Below are 12,930 nucleotides of genomic sequence, written 5' to 3'. Positions count from 1 at the left end.
AGAGAATGCTAACAACAGCTTTAATAAAACTGAAATGTTCTTCTTCTAAAATTTTCTTTACAACTTTGCATCAAAAGTGACTTTCTTCAACAAAAAGTGCAACATTTATATTTAGCCAGGTTTAATTTTCAATAGGATGGTGACCGATTATAAAAATTTTGTGGGCAAACCAGCATTCTTAATTTCTTGGCAACACCAACTGGGATGGCTAGACATATAATTATTAACACTGCACAAAAACTAATTCCAAGTCTCTCCTAAAATATTGATTGATCCAAAATATTCCCGTATCCAGATTCCTATTAAACTTTTCTATACACGCGTTAGTTTCTTTCAGAAATTCAGGAGGAGCAGAATTCCCATCAAAACTTTGGACCCACCATGAGTAAAGATCCACGTGTCAGAGATTTTTGCAGGGGTGCATCGGTGTCACGCAAAGATCCTTGTACTGACACCAAGCGAATCGTTGGTCGTAGTCTCGCATAACTCACATGACTACCCTCTTCTTACTATTTATCCATTTATCCAAAGTTTACTATCCAAAATGCCCTCTTCTCTCACTTATCTACTCAAATTGAAAGGACATATAAATCAGTCTAAGTTGACACTTCTAAATGACACTCTGAATTGAAACTCCTACCAAAAAGTGCACTTCTATAATGAATTAATGACTAACTTTTGATAAAGATGACCCTTTTACCACGTTGATCGTGTCTACAAAATTTCAATTTATTTCAACATCTCTAACATTGTTAAATTTATTTACAAAACTAAAAAAATATAGACGGTTAAATAAAATTGCAAATTTCAACACCTACAAACCTTGTTTGAATTAACATTTGATATTTTGGACCAACATAATTTTGCATTTAAACAATGAGGACATATCGGGGGCCGCCCACCAAATGCAAACAATAAAGATCCACCTTTTGTACACTACCACAAAATCTGTGGTGGTCAATGTCCTTAATTATTTTTAGCAATTTACCCAAAAACCATGGAACAACAAAAAAAATAACCCAACACAAAAAGGTCACCATCGCAATAAAATTAATTCCCCACCAACGTCCCTTTTATTTGACACTGCCCAAACACCAAAAAAAAGACCCAACCATTCCAAAATCTCGTTGTCCCGAAACATTCGACTCACCATTCAATCTATTTGATTTTGTAATAAGGATGGGGAAAGTAGCGGTGGTATGTGCAGCAGCGGTGTGTGCAGGAGCAGCGTTGGTAGTGAGACATAGAATGAATAGTTCCGGGAAATGGGGAAAAGCGATGTTAATATTAAAAGAATTTGAAGAGAAATGTTCGACGCCAATATCGAAATTAAAACAAGTGGCTGATGCTTTACTTGTTGAAATGCATGCTGGTTTAGCTTCTGAAGGCGGTAGTAAGCTCAAAATGCTTATTAGCTATGTTGATAATCTTCCCACTGGGTAATCTTTTCTTGGTTTCTTGATTCTTTTTTTAATATTTTTATTTAAAGAATTGCCATTTTGATTATTATTATATAGTAATGACTGACTGCATTGTTATAGGGATGAGCGTGGAGTATTTTATGCATTGGACTTGGGTGGAACAAACTTCCGCGTGTTGCGTGTACAGTTGGGAGGAAAGGAAGGACGTGTTGTTAAGCAAGAATTCACGGAAGTATCGATTCCTCCGCATTTGATGGTTAGCACTTCAAATGTGAGTTCATAATTTTCTTCAAGAATTTTGCATTTGGATTTCTACATAAAGTATCTTAGTTTTGGACAATTGTGATTACAGGAACTATTCGATTTTATTGCTGCAGAACTAGCAAAATTTGTTGCTACAGAAGGTGAAGATTTCCGAGTTTCTCCTGGCAAGCAGAGAGAACTTGGTTTCACGTTCTCATTCCCTGTGAAGCAAACATCAATCAATTCTGGAACTCTTATGACATGGACAAAAGGCTTTGCAATAGCTGACGCGGTTAATCCTGATAACTTTGTTTTTTTCTCTTTTGTATTGATGAATAAAACATTTGTTGTATACTGAGCATAAGTTAAGCACACAACTAGGACCTAGACATCCCAACTTGTTTGGTTAGGGGGTACCAAGCAAGTTGGGATGTCTAAATATATTGAAGCATCTTAAACCATACCTAAAGAACAAATTTTAGAACTTGAATGCCGGAGACAATGTATTCCAGTAACTATAGTACTGTACCAAATGCTAGCCCCCTTAATGTTCAAGTGAGAAGCTAAAGTTTCTTTTCTATGAAGTGACTTCGGTGGTGTCATTTTAATATGTCGATCCGTGGTTCTCTTTTTGTTTCTGATTTCAATTATAATGGTTTCTTCCCAATCAGGTTGGCCAAGATGTTGTGGCTGAACTGACCAAAGCCTTGGAAAGAGAAGGTGTTGATATGCGTGTGGCTGCTCTGGTAAGTTAATGCAATTTTTTTTTTGAAGTGAGCTCTTATACCACCCCAAACACATCATGACTTATCAACACATCCTAATGTCCTTTGTGGCACTTAAACCATAGCCACGTTATGGATTTCTTTAAAAGAAATTTAGATGTTTCATATCACACTAATTTCTGTAATTGTGTAGCACTTTTGCAGTGTTTTTATTTCTCTTTTACTGATCCAAAAAATGCTGTTTTTCTAATAAAATGTCTTGTTGTGTTTCATTAATACACTCCTGAGTAAATACAGTTGAACATCATATACATAATTTGCATCTGTATTTACGTCTGGTGTTTTTGAATGGTTTCATGGCACATCCCATATCTTTGTTGGATGCCAGGATTATATCCTGTTCTTGATTAGGTTGATGTTAGTTGTAGTGGACCTTGGGTATAGCGACTTACTGAACTAGCCCGTGTTGATGCAGGTCAATGATACAATTGGCACATTAGCTGGAGGAAGATACGATAATAATGATGTTGTTGCTGCTGTGATTTTGGGCACTGGAACAAATGCGGCTTATGTAGAGCGCACAAATGCGATTCCCAAGTGGCACGGACCAATGCCTAAGTCAGGAGAGATGGTTAGTATTTCTCTCCTTTTCATCTTTAGTACTTAAACACTCATATGAATGTACATACTATCTTCCTCCCTTATAAGTGGGGTTGATTTATATTGAGCTTTGAAACACAGAACTCAGCGAGAAATTTGTTGAAGTTTTTGAAGCAATAACAGTATTTGCACTTGAATATTCCAGGTCATCAACATGGAATGGGGTAACTTCCGGTCATCACATCTTCCTATAACTGAATATGATCAAGCATTGGATATTGAGAGTCTAAATCCCGGCGATCATGTAAATATCTATGCTTTTAGTTCTTTCATTATTGCTTTGGCACAGTGTCCGTGGGATAACATTGTTTGGTAATGTTTACAGATTTTTGAGAAGATAATCTCTGGCATGTACTTGGGTGATATTGTTCAGAGAGTCTTACTGCGAATGGCGAAGAAGCTGCCTTCTTCGGGATGCTGTTCCACCAAAACTCAGAGTTCCACTAATATTGAGGTATACAGTCATCCTCCCCACCCCCAAAAAAAAAAAAAAAAAAAAAATGTTTGGAGTACTTTCATATTTTTTTGTCCTAACCACTGCACCATAATTCTGTTTTTATTTTGTTTACCTAATTACCCACACCCACACGGCAATGGTTTTGGGACTCATTGGGCAGAATAGTGTTTCTTACTTTGAACTTTCTTTAATATGAACTATATAATGCATATCTCCATATAAAATTAATAAACTTTATCTTTCTTTAAATTGAGTTTTGAACTTTGATGACATGCTGTTGCCTGAATTTGATTTCGTTAATGACCTATATCTCCATAAAACATGTTTGCAGTCCTTCATACTCTTTATTGTACAGTTTCAGATAAAAGAATGAGAATTGATCCATATAAAATTAGCTTAACAATGATCTTGCACTTCCATGGTTTCTGCTTCAACCACTTTTTGCATCAACCAACACAAACATACTTGTTGACACATCTGAGCAGAGATGCAAATGTTACCTCATTCCATATCGATCCAGTGGATCTACCTGACTTCACGCTGTTAGAGTTTTTTGTTGTGTTGTTCACCAACACCAATGCATTTGTTGGCATACACTTCTAGCAAGAAAGGATGATTTTTGAGATGTTTAGTTTGTTCTATTCAATATCTCATGAAATTTGTGTGGTCCTCACTCCCTAAAAGGGAAGACCATGCAGGTAACACAAACTCTAAAAGATCTTAGAATTCATTTTAGAAAACCCTCATGCAACGGTGGTTGGATTAAATTTTTGAACGTCTCTTAGCTGTCTATTGCATATGTGCATACCAACTAAAATACTGAGCTTTTTGTTAGTGCTGTGTGAATATATTTCAGGCACCTTTGTTCTGCTCGTGGAATGCAATCAGAGCATTAAATTAAATGGTCTTCAAGTTTTCAAATCCAAATGTTTTTTTTTTGTCACACTTTATTAGTTTCGCAACAGTAAACGTGCTGCAGAACATTAAATTTCTCAAATTTTCAAATCTGCAGGACTCCTGAAATGTCTGCCATGCATCATGATACATCCCCCGATCTCAGAGTGGTGGGAACCAAATTGAAGGATATCTTGGGGGTATTACTTTAACTCTGTGCCCCATTTAAATTTACTCTATATTCCTCTCTCTTCAGTATATCTTGATTGTAGCTTGTCTAATTGGTTTTCATCATTGGACTGCATGCCTGAATTTCAAGTTAGCTAAAATTGAACAATAACTTATCCCCTCTAAATTATCATATTCAGTTGTTTCAGAGTGCCGGTTGTTGGCTTCAAATTTTTCTCTCAAAAACACTTTTTTAGTGCACTTCTGCACATGCACATACCTGGGGAAAATAAAAAATTAGGAGAAACTTCCACTCTTGTAAAATCCGTCTGAAACCTTAGTTGGCAAGTCAACTGTATAATTTATCCTTGTAATATCCATTCTCCTTGGTCCTCTTGTCAAAGGCTATTATAATTCTGAAATAAACATCTTAATTCTTATTTCTTTTTTAATTTTGACATACTTCTGGAAGTCGGATTATACAAATTCCATGCCTTCTTTACAAGGAAATGTCCAATTGTCTGTTTCTTTTTAGTCTTTAAGATTGGAGGAATTTACAGATTATTTAGCAACCAAATATTTTCCCACATGAAACCGTTTTTAGTCTTTCCTCCTCTTTCAACTTTTAGAACTCCTGAAAACCTTAATTTGACACGCAGAAGAAAATTTCGATGTCGCTGGAACCACCAAAAGATACCACCTCTTTCCTTTAGTATTATTAACACTCATTTTCAAAATACTAGACCGTAAGTGATTAGTTTGCCTCAGTTTTTGTGGTAAAAATGTCAATTTTGAAAGCTACTATATTTGTTATAAACTTTCCACTATGTTGTGACGATATCTATTCATTGGAATGTTATTAACACTGATGTTCTTCCTTAAGGTCTTGCTTAGATGTTGACAGTTTTCAACTACAAAAGAACATCATTAGATGTGGTTATGTTATGTATACAAAGAACATGTATTGCAGTCCTAGATTGAGTTTAAGGTCTTGCTTATTGCGTAGGCGGTGGCTCATAGAAACTTGAAACTATCATTTCTCAAGTTATTTTTTTGCTTTATGAGATTGCATTTTGTTTACTTGTTTATGCTTTCATATTTCAGATACATAATACTTCCCTGAAGACTAGAAAAGTGGTTGTCAAGCTCTGTAACATAGTTGATAATGCGTGGTGCTCGTCTATCAGCAGCAGGGATTTCAGGCATCTTAAAGAAACTAGGAAAGGACACAGTCAAAGAGGGTGAGAAGCAGAAGAGTGTGATAGCCATGGACGGAGGGTTATACGAACATTACACTGAATTCAGCAAGTGTTTGGAGAGCACTCTTAGTGAGCTGCTAGGTGAGGAGGTTGCAAACGCCATTGTCATTGAGCATGCCAATGATGGCTCCGGAGTTGGAGCTTCCCTTCTGGCAGCCGCTCACTCGCAGTACGCTGAGGTGGAGTCGTCCTGAGAATAACTGAATTGCATCGAGAGTATTTGGTGAAGAGAGGAAATCACTTTTCCTTTCACTTTTCTTTCACCACATCCAATTTTCACATCCCTTCCTTCAACCATTTCAAGGTTCTAATCATTCTGGCGAATCCTTAAATTATGGCTTTGCTGAATGTGGTATGAAGGTTGACCAGAAACTGTATAATTACAAGACCTGGAAGTTGTCAAGAGCCTTTGCGCTTCAGGCTGCGCTTGGTCGAGTTTCTTTTTTCTGTAAGCAATTGGTGTTGGGGATCTAATGGTATACTAAACTTACTTGTCATCGAACTCTTGAGAATAAATTGGGGAATCAATCAGTTCCTTTCTTTGTATAAGCTTTGGGGCTAATGATGCACTTTATCTGTTTAATTTCTGTTCTGAGGGAGTCTGCTATTTATACACATTTGAGTATTTGACCTCATCGGCTCATCCTTCCCCAACCTCTTAAATTTTCAAAAATAAAATAAATAAGAGATGCTGAATGATAAGTTGATGACAATCCTGCAAATTGCAGGCCTCGGTTGTTTCGGGCAGTGCCTCTGGAAAAACTTGAAAAAAGTCTGTGGCCTTTGGCAATTTTTAATTTTCCGATAGTTTTGTGACCATTGGCAATTTGGCATGGTTGTCTTGTCTAGTTGTCTTACGAAACCCATTACCCATCAAGGAATCGGCTAACTCCAATTGGTCTATTGTCTATTACACATTTGCACCTCGACATTCTGTCTCCAATTTTAAATGGGGAGCTGTACTGGTTGGCTCTAATCTGGGGTCAGTTACTATCGGCTTCGCCGCAGACCCTAACAAAATAATGTCCTACTTGGGCCGGTCAAGATTTGGATTGGGTCTTTATATCCTGAAAGGAAGTGGAGATACATTTGCAATATTTATCACACGCCTATCATAATTTGACAGAGAGAAGATTTTCGGAAGGATAGAATTCAGGTCATCGGATCTTTATGAAGACGATATTGATGTAAGGTTGAATTCTCTACTATGGCCTTCATGTGGGTCTGAAGGCAGAAGTACAAATTCGGTGAACAATAGAGAGTAGGTTGAAACAAATCCTTTAAGTGGACAACTAATTTCCATCTCTAGAAGACCCATATGCAGGCACCCTCTGGGATTCCAGACTCATCCTTCTATTAAAATATGTATGAAAAAAATAGTAACTCGTCTCTATTAACTGTATAAAATTGCGGAGTTTTATTGTATGCAGAGAGCATAAAATTGACTTTGCATTGCATGTATTCTACACTATAATATATCTGCCAGTCTCTCACTGTGGACTACTGGACTACTAGCTAGGACCTAATTCTATCGTGGAGCCACTACAGTCTCTTAGTTGTATCTGGCACATCATGTCATCTCTCAAATAACACTAGCATGTACAGAACGCTCAAACAATAGAAGCCAAACTATGTACTTCATCAGTAATATCGGAGGTGCGTTTCTTGCGACTTCCCTTCTTACTAGCAAAGTAGTCGGTGGTGGCAGTGAGAAGAGGAGCAACATCATTCTCAGTCTGAACTATCTTTTCTTTATAGGCCTGTAAAGAGCCATTCCTCAGAAGGATTTGCAGTACATCCTTCATGGGAGGCCTACTCGCAGGTAGTGTGCCAGTACACATGAGTCCCAACTTGAAAACCATCATCATTTCATCCAAGTAACAGGGTTCCTTGACATCCTCATCCAGGGCATTATCAATTCTGTTGCCATCTTGAATCAACTGACGCCACGCCCACTCAGCAAGGCATGTATTATTATCTCCTTCTTTGGCTTCTCTTCCTGTTACAAGCTCTAAGAGGACTACTCCGAAGCTATAAACATCGATCTTCTCATCTACCTTGGTTGTGTGGGCATACTCTGAATCCAAAACAAACCAAAATAAGTACAATGAACCAGAAAGAATCAGGAAAGCGGAAAAATGTTACAATTTAAAGCTAGCCTCACCTGGAGCCATGTAGCCAAAAGTGCCTGCGACAACTGACATTGTATCTGCTTCTCCTTGCTTTCCCAACATTTTAGCAAAGCCAAAATCTGCAATTTTCGCATTAAACTCAGAGTCCAACAATATATTGCTTGTCTTCATATCGCGATGAATGATTGATGGAGAGCAGCTATGGTGCATATAGCAGAGGCCTTGGGCAGCTCCGACTGCAATGTGCATCCTCCTAGGCCAGTCCAGCACAGAATGATGAACTGAATTGGTAACCAGTGACCCCCTTTTATTCCCATGGAGCCATCTATCCAAGCTGCGGTTCTCCATGTATTCGTAGACTAGAAACATCGACTTCTCATTTGAGATGCAACAAAGTAACTTCACTATGTTCAAATGGAGAATTGTCCCCAAGATTTGAACCTCCGCGTCATATTCCTTCTCCTGCATCTGATCTAATTTCCCTTTATTCCAAATCTTTTTAACAGCAACACAACTCCTGGTACGATTTATATCAACACGGTATACCTTCCCTGAACCTCCGCTTCCTATCACATTGTTCTCAGTCAAGTTGGACAATATTTCTGATTCTGTGAAGTCTAATCTCTGGAATGAGGTCAGCTTATAGGATGAAAGATCTCCTGCGTGCTTTCTTCTCTGGTAGTCTTTGAATGCAAAAAAAGCAAAGAACAGGACAATTAGCAGGATGGCTCCACAGAGAACTATGATCATGGCGAGAAGCCGTGCTGGCAATCTTTTTAAGCTGCGGGGTCCAGAAATGCAGTTATTGCGCAAGTTGATACCGCAGAGTCCTGTATTATTCAAGAAGCTGTCTTCATGCCCTGAATTCTCTAAACCAGTCGGGATTCTCCCAGTGAGTTGGTTTGAAGAGAAGTTGAGAAAATTGAGTCTCAAGCGCGCAATTTCAGATGGAATGCCTCCTGATAGTTGGTTGTTCGATAAATCAAGCACAGTCAGATCTGGTAGTGAGCCTAAAATAGGCGGGATCTCACCAGTGAGCTGATTCCTACTTAAATTCAGAGTAGTCAGTGATCTCCAAGAAATTATCCTTCTAGGAATCTGACCGGAAAGTCGATTCCCATCAAGGAAAAGACTGTCAAGTTGTCGAAGCGCAGTCAACTCAACAGGAACTTCACCCGAAAAGAGGTTGTTGCTTGCCAAGAACACCATTAAATTCGTCGACTCATTAATCGCTGAAGGAATTCTCCCAGAAAACCTATTGTTACTCATTTCTACCCGCGATAAGTTCCACGACAATCTATCCGGAAACTCACCGTAAAACGCATTATCATGTATTATCACTGTCAACAAATTAGTCAATGACCAGAATCCGGCAGGCACCTCACCTGTAAAGCTGTTATTATGAATATGAACCCACCTCAAACTATTGCATTTCTCAAGCGATTTCGGCAAACCTCCAGTCAAATTATTCGAAAAGGCCACCAAACCATCCAAAACACCACCAGCACATAAATTCTCTGGCAAATTACCCGTAAACAGGTTGTCGTTCACTTGAAATTCCTTAAGCTTTGAATATAGTCCAAAATCTGGTGGCAAAATGCCACTCAAATTATTTCTAAAAAGACGGGTACCAATCAACGATGGAAGCCGGCCAATACTGGCTGGTACTTCTCCGCTTAATCGATTCGCATACATATCGAAATGATTCAAATTCTGACATTGACCGAAACCTTCTGGTATAATTCCGATCAACTCATTCATCGAAAGGTCAATTTCAACCAAATTGAACGTTTCGATATTTCTAGGAATCTCACCAGATAACTGGTTATCATATAGATACAGAAGTCTTAAATTCTTCAATAAAAACAAATTATCAGGTAATTTCCCGGTTAAATTATTTGTCGAAAGATCCAACTGTTCAAGGTCGACTAATTCACCGAGTTCAACCGGAATCTCGCCCATCAAATTTGTCACATCCATCCTTAAATACCATAATTTCTTTAGCTGACCAAATTCCTTTGGAATACTCCAAGGAAGAAAATTATTAAAACCAATACTAAGTTCCTCGAGATTCGATAAATTACCAATTTCCCTTGCTGCGAAAGTTCCATTGAACTGGTTTTGTATCAAATATAGCTGTTTCAAAGCCGGTAAGTTGCCGAGAGAGGCTGGTACATTGCCCGAGAAGTTGTTCGCCTGGAGACTCAAATATTCTAGCGTTGTAGAAAGTCTACTGATATCAGCTGGTATTGGACCAATGAAGCGGTTCTGGGAAATGTCTAGAAACTGAAGTTTAGAACAGTTGTAGAAAACTGTTGGGAATTCACCTGGAATGTTGTTGTAAGAAAAATCGACGTGAGTGAGATTTTTGAGGTCGCAAATGAAGGGTGGGATTTTGTTTGCAATGGTTATGTTGTTGAGTTTAAGTTCGGTGATGGAATTGTCTCTGCATGTGACACCTATCCAGTTGCAGTGGTTGGACCCTGGTGAGTTGTTCCATGAACTGAGTGCTGGTGGATTGTTTAATCCTTGTTTTAGTTTTAGTAGGATTGTTTGTTCTTGGTTTATGGATTGAGAGTTGACGGAAAAGGGTAGAGAGAAGACATGGAGGAGGAAGAGGATGAAGGGGAATTTGGAGGATGGTGAGGGTGTTTTAGTCATTTGGTCTTTGTGCTGATTATCTTCTCATTGAGAATTGAGATGAGAAGGATTGGGTTTTTGCCGGGAAAGTGTTTGGTTGGTTATTTTAGTTGTGAGAAATGTGAACGTTAGTTATAATAGCATCTGACTTTATGGATTTAGGGTGCGCAAATAGGAATGTGACCCGTGGAAAAGGATGGATTATGCTTAGAGTTCACCTAATTTCTTCCAGAACCTTAGACTGGTATTTAGAGTTCACAGGCAACGCCTCTTTAACCATTTAAAGAGTTGCATTTCTTTTGCACCTTGTGTAAATTACCATTCCAGAATTTGAGACTCGTTTTGTAACCAATACAAAGTTCACAACTGGGTGGAATGTTAGTTCAGAGTTTCATGTTTGAGCCTACAAAAAGTGTTTTGCGAGCTAAAATATGGCATTTGATTTATCCGATGTCAGTCTGTGCTAGTATCACAATTAATTTTCCAATTATCACAGGACACTTCAAGTTCAAGGCTAACTAAGGGAGCCAATGAGCCATTAAATGCTACAAGAAAACCATCCCGGAAAGATGCATCAGGGCTCCCTATTAACAAAAAAAACAAATGACGTCTAACAAATTGTTAGTCAAATGATCGAATGCTCAATATAATATGCTTCAGGTAATTCTTTTTTACTTTTTATTATTGAGTTATTTCAGACATTTCATATTTGCGGAGTGAGAATTGTGCTTGTTGTATAGTGCAGCGATTTGCATCACGCAATTCCTCGGAGCAGTCAGTATTTGACTAAGCAAGTGAACCCCCACGAATATTCAAAATAAGCACGTGTGCTATAATTGGGTCAACGAAATCAAAAGAAAAGTGGTGAATTGGGAGATTATGAGTGGATGAGGGAGTTGCTTGATATTCCAAGAAGTTTCAAAGTTTGAATGGGGAGCCCATGTTGACTGAACACATTATAGAGGGTCAACCCAGTACGCGAACGATTGAAAATTCCAATTCCTTAGGCGAATTGTCCGTGAAGTCAAATCCATGTTCACATTGACTTACGTGGAAAGAGCGAAAAACTACCGAAGTCCCTCACAATAAAGGAAGCAGTTGGATCGTGCATTTGAGTAGAGTATTTGACGTATAACATGCAGACATTGAGCCCATTTTTGCTGCAATTTACTGTATGGCTAGTTTGCTTCTGGCCAAATAAAACACTGCCATCTGGATGAGAAAACAGACCAAGAGTTTTACTCCGTTTTTCATCACAGTGACTATGCAATTTAATGTCAGTCTTTTGTCCCTAGGCCCACCATAAATCAATTGTTTTGACTTTTGGTAATTCTCATGGAAGAAAACAAAATGTGCTCCCGTGCAACTCTCACGCCCCAAATTTGACCCAAACTGTTAGACTAAACATTTGCAAATTGCTCCACATTAAGACTAAACATTTTTTCAATCATTTTTTTTAATAAAACCACAAATTCACTAATGAAGAGGAATGGGGAATAGAAATTTCCAAAACCAAAACTTAAAAATTTTAGTAATATATTTTTTTTTAAGACCATCCAATTTTGATTTGTATTCTCGACATAAATTCACTAATTAAAATTTAAACATACGGTTTAGATGTGTGTGATGGATAGCAATATTTCGCCACAAAGAGTTGTCTTTTTATAAATAAAATAAAATAAAAATCCACGCACTAATGACAATATACTCAATTTTCACCGTTTTGTTTCATTTTATCTCTCGCAATAGTATTACCAAAATCCATCAATTATAAATGGTATTGTAGAAGGTAAAAAAAACAGAAAGCATACGTGTGGGTACGGGATCATTTTTGCTGCAATTTTTTGTATGCTGAGTTTGCTTCCGGTCCAGTAGAAAAATTCCACGTATCAATAAATAACAGATCCAAAATTAATCCCGTTTCTCAACCGAAAAGTCAATATTTTTCTATTCTTAGTAGTGCACAAAAACACAAAACTAGCAAAAAGACAAAAACAAAAATTGAAGCTGGATAGATAAAGACTTCGTTCTCTTTTCTTTTTCTTTTTTTTTAAGTGATTAAACTGTTTAGTGCGCGACTTATTGAAACTAGCTACTGTGCACGTGGATTTACAGATTTTTTTTAAGCTTATAAATGTTAAATTATTATTTTATCTCTCAAAAGTTTAAAAATAATTTAAAAATGTGAAATGACTAAAATACCCCTACATCCACACACATTTACTATTCACTCGACCCCTCGTTTTTCTATATATTAAAGATGAGGTGTGTAGTAATTAAAAAAAATGAAATTAAAATTTTATATAACATAATTTATCATGATTTGCATAA

At 37.6% G+C, this 12,930-nt stretch overlaps 2 protein-coding genes across 2 annotated transcripts; one reads left to right on the top strand and one right to left on the bottom strand.

The window, feature by feature from the left end:
- The first annotated feature begins 909 nt into the window (after positions 1 to 909).
- Positions 910 to 6,376, top strand: LOC147511710 (hexokinase-1-like). Its single transcript, XM_086603382.1, is given in 11 exon segments — positions 910 to 1,439; positions 1,542 to 1,692; positions 1,774 to 1,956; positions 2,336 to 2,410; positions 2,865 to 3,020; positions 3,195 to 3,293; positions 3,375 to 3,445; positions 3,447 to 3,503; positions 4,519 to 4,600; positions 5,673 to 5,729; positions 5,731 to 6,376. Coding segments are annotated over 11 exon segments (1,701 nt in total). The 5' UTR covers positions 910 to 960; the 3' UTR covers positions 6,022 to 6,376.
- An 844-nt stretch (positions 6,377 to 7,220) lies between these two features.
- On the bottom strand, positions 7,221 to 10,759 carry LOC147511709 (uncharacterized). Its single transcript, XM_086603380.1, has 2 exons — positions 7,992 to 10,759; positions 7,221 to 7,904 (listed from the first exon to the last, which is right to left on the bottom strand). Exons 1-2 carry the CDS (start codon positions 10,618 to 10,620, stop codon positions 7,438 to 7,440), a joined length of 3,096 nt encoding a protein of 1,031 aa, XP_086459506.1. The 5' UTR covers positions 10,621 to 10,759; the 3' UTR covers positions 7,221 to 7,437.
- Positions 10,760 to 12,930: the final 2,171 nt, after the last annotated feature.

Source organism: Coptis chinensis, chromosome 3 (assembly GCF_015680905.1).
Source record: "Coptis chinensis isolate HL-2020 chromosome 3, ASM1568090v1, whole genome shotgun sequence".
NCBI classification, from domain to species: domain Eukaryota; kingdom Viridiplantae; phylum Streptophyta; class Magnoliopsida; order Ranunculales; family Ranunculaceae; genus Coptis; species Coptis chinensis.
This window is presented reverse-complemented; position numbering and strand designations above follow the sequence as displayed.

Excerpts from the sequence above, each read along its gene's own strand:
- LOC147511709 (XM_086603380.1), bottom strand. The coding sequence starts at position 10,620 with ATGACTAAAACACCCTCACCATCCTCCAAATTCCCCTTCATCCTCTTC. Across the intron at positions 7,905-7,991 it reads TTTTGGCTACATGGCTCCAG|AGTATGCCCACACAACCAAG; the intron begins GTGAGGCTAGCT and ends TTTTGGATTCAG.